An 8,794-nucleotide genomic window follows, 5' to 3' on the forward strand; every position below is an offset into this window, starting at 1 on the left:
AGATGTTTACTAACATACTTTCCAATCCCCGAGGTTAGCAAGGTACCGGCCAGGAGCCCCTTATCTTACTGGAAAGTATTACACGCTCATCTAAAGAGGAAAACATGGTATCTCCCGTGTTGGAATATTGTAACCGGATAAGAGTCTAGTGCTATCATACGTTTAATTACAGTTAAACAGCAAGATAAGCGTTGTGCAGCCATCCGGAATTGTGCGACCTTTATTGCTAATGCTAATGCTAATGCTAATCGCAACATGAAAAAATTGATCGAAATTGGAGTATGTTCCCTAACTGCAGCATAATTAACTCTGAATATAAAGAAGAGATATGTAGGGGAAAGTGGGGTAAAATTTATTTTAAATTTTTTGATTTTCTGTATGTTCTACTCTGGGTGCTGAATAGTGGTTCGCAAAACGGCCTCAATTTTGAACTGTCAAAGTGGAACCAATTTACTGTTCGCCAAAAGTAGAGAGTATTGTTATCGATCATTAAAAATAGTTTTTTTTTGCAAGAATAAAAAATGTGTGGCTTTTGGGACCAGAAATTGAAGTAAAGAAATCTTAAGAAAGTTGACGACGAGATCGTCATTTTTTATAATTATGAATGGAAGTTTTATTATGGAGTCAGTGCAGTTGTATTTATACAGAAGCTGTCTTTATTGTTTGATTCCGATTGAAAACCTAGGGGAGTTTGGGGTAATATGGACAGTGGGGGTAATTTGGACACCCCTTTAAAAATCACCTTTTCTTCGGATATAAAGCGAAAACGGCAATTTAAGTGATAAGGCTAGTACTAGTAATGGCCTAGGAGTATGGACAAACTAAAAAAGTTGGAATAGGTTATGTAGTTTTGGTATAATATATAAAAGTTTCCAAAGGCCGGTTGGCACTGCCTTAAGTTCTAATTTTTGAGGGTTGGGAAATAAGGTTTTGCAGGAATTATATTGCAAAAAAGTGGACAATTTTTGTTCAAGAGGGTTGTTTGAACGATGCCTGAGGTATGTACGTATAAATATTGTGCATTTTATCCATTTTTATCATCAAAAATTGCCATTTTTGATAAAACATGCTATGGGGGTAATTTGGACATAGCTTGTGGGGTAATTTGGACATTCCTGAAAGTCTACCTGTCAGGCAAACAAAAAAGTATCTCTCATGATTGGTTGAGTTTTTAAATGGATTTAGATAAATTTAGAGGGATTTAAAATGTCAGATCGGAATGTGAGCAATAAGATCATTCAAAAAACCCCTATTTTTTAATTTAGATAAAAAATTTTCAATATTTGAATGGATGAAAATCTGATTAATGCACATTGGGCGTTCAACTAGACTCTAATGTTTTTAATTAATTTCTTTGAAATTTCTAATTTCTATGCTGGTTTTCAATAATATTTAAATTTGAAGGGCTACGGAATGTAAAACTAAAAAAAATAATGGTTTCAGGTTAATAAGTTCTATATAAAGATTGATTTAGATAAATCTAAACGATACCTTAATCACTAAAAGCTAAACTTAGGCCTAATCCAGAATCAATGTTCTAATCAAAATTGATAAATGATTTAATTATGTTACTACACTGAACTATTTGTTTTCTTCCTTTTGAATTATAGTTCTATCACAAAATCATGATTCAAAACTCTGACAAAATATTGTGAGCAAAAAAAAAACTTAAAAACATAGAGCAATCACAAAACCAGGTTGAAGGTTAAAAATCATGCTCAAAACATCAAATGTTAAACTTATTCATCCACATGTGTCCAAATTACCCCACAAAAGGTGTCCATATTACCCCACAAGGCATGTCCAAATTACCCCACAAGGCATGTCCAAATTACCCCACAAGACATGTCCAAATTACCCCATAGGGGTGTTCATATTACCCCCACACAAAAATGTGGGGGTAATTTGGACACCTTTTAATTTTTGCGATAAAAATGAGTTTTTCATCAAAATTTATCGAAATGAATGAAATTTTTCCATCGAATATGATCTCTGTTATCCTCTGGTTTCATTCACATTCCTTTAAAATATCCATACAGCCCATGGCAGAGCAATTTCCTTAGGGTGTCCAAATTACCCCACACTCCCCTAATGGTTTAGTGAAAATCTTCTCTGTTTGCTGGATCAGTTTCGCTAGAATCAGCGATGTTTTTTCGCTGGACCAGGAAGATTCCAAAATCAGCCAGGGAATGTATCTGCGACATCACAGAATTACACTCTCGTCGCAGTTCTTTGTCATTTACCAGTAAGTCGTTTACCAGTAAGAAAAAAGTTATGCTTGTGCTTGAACAGCCTCCTACTTTGTAGATGTAAACAAAGTTGGATCATTCGAAAATCACGTTACGCATTCTCTCTATTCATCACCCAGGTTCTACTCAACTAGTGGGACAAGACGAACAACCCGTTGGGGCAAGAGGAACAATGCATGAAAAAACATGTTAATTTGTTAATTTGCTAACAATCACTCCAATACATCATATTAGAATGTTTTGGAACGTTTCTTTCATTTTTAGATTAAATAATAATATTTTACTAAAAACTTGATCATTTTTACGAATTTTTTTTTACCTAGGTGATAAATATTAAATTTTCATAATATCACTATATTTTGTATGACATTTTTTTTTCAAACAATTGTTTATCAGTTGTTAAGTATTTTATGTATTTATTTCCTGATATAATTTGCAGCAGTTCGTATTTTTTCCATACTAAAAATCCATATGGTACACTTGCCCCACCTGAACAAGATTTTTTAAAGCTATCAACAAAAATAAACAAAAGTTAAATCATACTTTATAATAGGTGCAAGTCATTGGAAGGGACACAAGTGATCTAGGAAAAATAGCATTTTGATAAAATGAGCCTTCAAACGAACCTTAAGCCTTATTTTATTCTTTCCAAAGGTTTTGAAAAAAACTAAATTTGATCTTATGCCCCGTGGCGTTTACGTCGTTTTGGCGGTTATGTGGTAGTAGAATCAACTAATTGCATTGCTCGCAAATAATATAATAGTAATACTAGAAATAATCAAAATTGTTAAAATTACGGCCGTACGAGCGATTGTTCCTCTTGCCCCATATGGTCGTCTTGCCCCACCTTCCCCTACGTTTTCAATAACAACTTTTTTTGTGTGCTATTTTTCCTTCATGCGCGCGTTACTCGCACACAGCTTACATTATGCAAGAGAGCATAACAAAGCGGCAGAAAGTAAACAAAACACAAGAAGAATGCTCGACGCGAGTGACCACATGTTGCTAAAAACGTTACCGGCACTGCCTACTGCCTGATAAACACACGCGAAGGATACCAAAGGCAAAAAAAAAGAATAAGCATAAGAGAGCACAAAAAAATCACAACATAATCAAAGCTTAGCAGCAGGTTGCTTTGCTGTACTCCCACGATTACAAACTTTAAACATTTCTGGAGTTTTTTTTTTTTTTAAGTCCAGGAAACCAAATTTTTAGTTTTTGCTTCTTGGGTGTTTTTTTTAAACCCCTGACTCAAGGCGGTTTGAAAAAAAAAAATGTCAATTTTTTTCGAATTTATATTCAATTTATTTTAACTCTAAATCGAATCTTTAAAATAAATTCGTCTCTTCAATGTTCCAAGTTATATTATTCGACCCATTACTTTTATTCATCATCGTATCATCATCATCGTCCGTCATGATCATCATTTTAAAATATGGGAGAAAGAGAGCGAGAGAGTAAAGTCTGCGCTTGTATTGTATATAACGTTGCTACACATGAACTTCAACTCAACACAAGGAAGAGAATAAAGAGCAACTCATATATATAAAAAGCAATGATGCCAGCACTTTAAATTTGCGCAACAATCAATTATTTAGATTAATATTTAAGAAGCAGTAAGCAACGTTGCCCGATATTTATTAATTTAAAATTATAATTAGGATTAAAGCGTTAATTGAATTACATACAACTGAAAACGTCTTTCCTTTGCAAGCTGAATAACTCTAAAGACAAACATTACATCAGTACCGTTATCTGGCAACATTGTCATGCCGAAGCCGAGCCTCAACGAAGGAAAAATAACTTTTTCATTGACAGTTCTAGACAGCAGTTTAGTTTCGCCGGTTGCTGCGTTTTCTGCAAAGTTCAGCTTATTAGAATAACTAGCGAGTGAGGTTAGAATGAGAGTAGCTTCAGTGAGCAATTTTTAATCAGTTTAGCGAGCGTTTTGGTGCACAAATTAGCATTTTCTGGCCACTTTTGCGAAGGTGGATTACTCGGTGAGTAATGGGAGCATCGCCGGTGACATTAAATTTTTGTTTCTGTGTTTTGTACTTGGTTGTCATGTCAGCAGGGTTTGTGTTGTTATAGCGTTCTTTTCTAAAAGGTCATATGAGTCAAAAGTAAACAAGGTTTATCTTTAAATTTCCGGCGCAGCGCTCTTGAAATGTGCGACAACTGCGTCGTTATTGTTGAATTCGCTTTTACGCTATTGAAGACCATATTTATCGAGTCTCCGTCGACTGATGGAAACTTATACTGAAACACGTGTAGCCTGACCAGTTGATCTAAGAAGGCACCACAGTTTTGCCTTCCTTGCATTACTGGAGGAAAGGCTATACAATCATTCGAAAAATGAACTTCTTAATACGAGCTCTTAGACCAGGGGTGACCAAAATATGGCCCACAGGCCAAACGTTGTCAGCAAGGGGATTTTTAGTGGCCCGCGGACCCATTTTGAAATATCATGTAAAATAGCCCTTTGACCACCAATCAAAATTTATGTTATAATATGATAATTGTGATGTTTTATCCCTGTTTTGATCTTGAATATTTTGTTGAAAAATCTATCTTATTGAAAACTGAATGTGAAATAAGATTCGTCAAAATTTTCATGATTTTTTTTTTGGAAATAAGTTTTTTTTTCTTAAGGGTTTTTCTTATTAGGTCCTTTTTGGTACTGGGGCCTGGTTAGGACCGAGTTGCCTTTTGTAATTACATTTTTCTTAAAGCTAAGAGTAATTACAGAGAATCTAATATGTAAGTTATAAAACGTTCAAATTTGACTAAAGTACAAAATTGTTAAAATGGCAATAATATAGGAATTTCATACACATTTAAAAGTTATAATTAACTATTTTCTTACAGGCTTGGCCTCAAACTTATGAGGTACTTAGAAACCTTCCCCTTCGGATTTCGAGGACATGACTTTTGGATTATGAATCTAATTGACAAACATCTGATTTAGGCCGACCAAAATGTATTGATTTTTTATTGAAATTGCATGAATGATTGTTGAAAAATTCTTTGATGGTTTTTGTAAGAAAACCCGTTATGTTATACATTTTTAGAAAGGTATTAAAAATACCTTTCAACGAGCTTAAAACATTGAGTTTCTGATAATCTTATCAAAATGTATTAGCACTTAAGTTTTCAATTCAAATCAAAAATTAAGAGCACTTAAGTGTTATTTATACACTTTCTGAAGATCGGATCCCTGATATTTCGATGACAGCAATATCAGGATCGAAAATGCGATCCATCGTTTGTTGGATAGTTAAAAAGACTTTCTAAAGATACTACAAGATTGAAAATCTGCTAACCCTATCATTTGTAGGTTGAACATTTTTATTCACTAAATACAAAACTATGTTATTGTGACGACGGCAGCAACCACCCAACGGTGGATTAAGTAACGTTTTTTTTTTAAATGGGTTTGTTCAATAAACGCATCATAAAAGTATTAGCAGTTTTTTAACGATCCTTATTTCTTTTCTTACGTTTGTTTTAATGTTTTAAACATAATTTTGCTAATTTTATTCAATATTGATTTTCATCCCTTCCAGACCATGATGCAAATGCAACCGCAACATCTTCAGCACCACCACAACCAGCAACCGATGCACCCGGGCCAGCAGTCGCAGGGACCGCCACCACACCACATGCAGCAGCAAATGATGGGCGGTGGCCAGCAGCAACCGCAGATGAACGGAATGATGGCCATGGGAATGTCCGGCCCGCAGTCGCACTACATGAATCAACAGGTATGTTTCATCAAAAGTTTCTCAGTCAATAGGATTATTCGTGTTGTTTTTTTCATTTCACGTTTCTTAGATTTTACTCTACAGTAAACACACTAACTCAGTCACGACGAGCTAGCATAATTCTAGCAGAGTTCTCACAGAGCTGGAAATTCTTACAGCATTGTGTATAAGTCGATGCCACTGTGCTTTTTTGTTCTGACTAGATAGAACCGAGCCACGTAGCCTAGTGGTAACGCTTCCGCCTCGTAATCTGTAGATCGGGGTCAAAATCCCGGCTGGGACTAACACAACTGGTGATCTTTTCTCTTCTAGATTTGATTGCATCTTAGTAAAGGGAATGTAGTGTATCGTCACAAGCTGGACCTTATCATGACACCTTAGGGAAGGCGAACTATGGAATGTTAACTTTAAGCTTAACATTCTCAACAGTCTTATTCGTTAGGGACCATCCATAAACCACGTGGACACTTTTTTTGGTAATCTCGAACCCCCCCCCCCCCCCCCTCGTGGACAATTGTCCATACAAAAAAAAAACTTTTTTGTATGGAGCGTGGACAATCGCAATACCCCCCCCCCCCCCTAAAGTGTCCACGTGGTTTATGGATGGTCCCTTAGGTGGTACAGGAACCGACCAATCGCTAATTTAATCATAGTCGTCGGATTTTCAACACTGATGGGTCATGGGAAAAATTTACTTAGATTTTTTTTGTATGGACAATTGTCCACGAAGGAGGGGGGGGGGGGGGTAACAGATTCCCAAAAAAGTGTCCACGTGGTTTATGGATGGTCCCTTACTTAGATTTACATTTATTTTGCACCAGAAGTTCAAGCAAGAAAGGGTACACTGGCATTTTATGTTTGACCCTATAACGCGGTTCACCTCTCCATTGTACCTGAGTTTAAATAGGTAAATTATTAAAGTTATACTTAGTCATATACAAAGAAATAGTGCTACCTTATCATTATAACTGAGGCGCTTTAGCTACAGCGTTCTGCAGTATATTTCGAGGTTTTCTGAACACCACGGTGTGTGATTTGTATTTTCAACTATAATACTTCAAATTTTCAGTGATATCCTTTACCAAAAGCCCCAAACCGACCCCGCCGAGCTGCCAGTAGGAATAATAATTCCAGTATTCTCTGCACTTTCCAGATGCACCAGCACGGTCAACAGCAACAACCGCCTCCGCAGCAGCAACACTCGCAGGTCGGTGGCCACTCGATGCAGCAGCAACAACAACAACCCCATCAGCAGCAGCAACATCCGCAACAACAACAACATCAACCGGGTGGTCCACCGCAGGTTGCTCCGCCACTGTCCGGCAGCCCGCCGCAGCAGCAGCAGAACGGCCAACCGCAGCAATGTATCCGGCACGGATGCCCGAACCCGGCGATTGTCAATTCCGACTGGGAGGATGAGTACTGCAGTAACGAGTGTGTTGTGACGCACTGCCGGTAAGTTGATGCGAGTTAGTTTTGTTCAGTTTGAACTTTGTTAGTAACGATTGATTTCTTTTTTGTTGCAGTGACGTGTTTGGCAACTGGGTTCAGACCAACAACTCGCAACAGCAGACGTACTCAGCTGTGAAGTAAGCGGGTGCAATCGCAAGAGGCTCCCATTCAAAGCGTAACTAATATAAATAATTGCATAAATTTAACAAAACTCGTAATTAATTGTTACTACTAAAGCAAAAAGAATACACAAAATAAACACACTTTTTACAATGATACAACTTTTAAACAACTAAAAGATAACAAAAACCCACACACTATAATTGATAAGGATATTCACAATGAAGATGAAAAAATGAATTGAATTCAGCAATCAACTAATTGTAACATTCATGATGATAATGATGAAGTAGTAACTTTTGAGTAAATTCAACAAAAGACAGCCAAAAGTTGCAATTATGTTCGTTAAACAACATTCAAGCTCGGCCGAAGACAAAGCATTAAAAAAAACTAACAAACACACAGGAAAAAACTCGTTAAGTAAAGCAATTTCCAACATGTACGACTGTTTATCCCGTTTTAACCTCCCATCGAAGCGCGTTCGCCACTTGTTTCATATTATAGTGTTGTACATAGTTTCCTAATAGTTTGAAAGCTTCGCAGCGAGCGCGGGATTATTAACGACGAATCATCTGTTTGTATACAAACACTCACACAACCGCGAAGCTGTACATTGTTATTCCTCTTCCTAATTTATCTCGACCATGTTGTTTTCAATGAGTTTGTAAAATAAAACGGAAAAGAAATAATAAATCACACTAGGCAAATAATAAAATTAAGTAGTTGTCGTTATATGAAAAAAGCAAATAATTACATCCTAGAATAGAGCCACACAAATGTACACGTGTAAGAATGAACAAAAAAAACAAATGTTTAAAACAACACAGTTTTCATCAAAACTGATCAAGTATTTCAGTACAAGCCATCCTCATCACATTATCATCATTTATTGTTAAAAACAAAATCCCATACAACAATACCAACTCACACAAACACACATGTTTATCGTTCCACAACTGCAATTCAATAAAGAAAAACCCATTCAGCAAAAAAAAACCCGAGCAAATCTCGTCCTTTTTGAGGCAATGAAGAATCTACAAAAAGAGAGCCACCGACGGTGGGCGTAAAAATGAAAAATGTTCCTTTGCTATACACACACACACAAACACACGAAGCAGTGAAATCAACTGAAAATAATTGTAAATGGTGCCAATCAATAGACTCTCCTGTTGGTTTGCGTTATCAAAAAGGAAAGGAAAAAACAAAGAG

At 36.3% G+C, this 8,794-nt stretch overlaps 1 protein-coding gene across 6 annotated transcripts in view; it reads left to right on the forward strand.

Moving 5' to 3' along the window:
- LOC120419868 (TOX high mobility group box family member 3-like) overlaps positions 1-8,581 on the forward strand; it is an 83,637-nt gene extending 75,056 nt beyond the window's left edge. For 5 of the 6 annotated variants that reach the window (XM_052707144.1, XM_052707139.1, XM_052707140.1 and 2 more), the window contains 3 exons: positions 5,816-6,013; positions 7,167-7,468; positions 7,540-8,581. In XM_052707144.1, the coding sequence (XP_052563104.1) occupies positions 5,816-6,013; positions 7,167-7,468; positions 7,540-7,606 (567 nt within the window). In that variant the 3' untranslated portion in view covers positions 7,607-8,581. Of the gene's footprint in view, positions 1-5,815; positions 6,014-7,147; positions 7,469-7,539 lie in introns of all 6 variants that reach the window. The other variant, XM_052707143.1, reaches the window with a different exon arrangement.
- Positions 8,582-8,794: the final 213 nt, after the last annotated feature.

This window comes from Culex pipiens, chromosome 1, assembly GCF_016801865.2.
Source record: "Culex pipiens pallens isolate TS chromosome 1, TS_CPP_V2, whole genome shotgun sequence".
Taxonomy (NCBI): domain Eukaryota; kingdom Metazoa; phylum Arthropoda; class Insecta; order Diptera; family Culicidae; genus Culex; species Culex pipiens.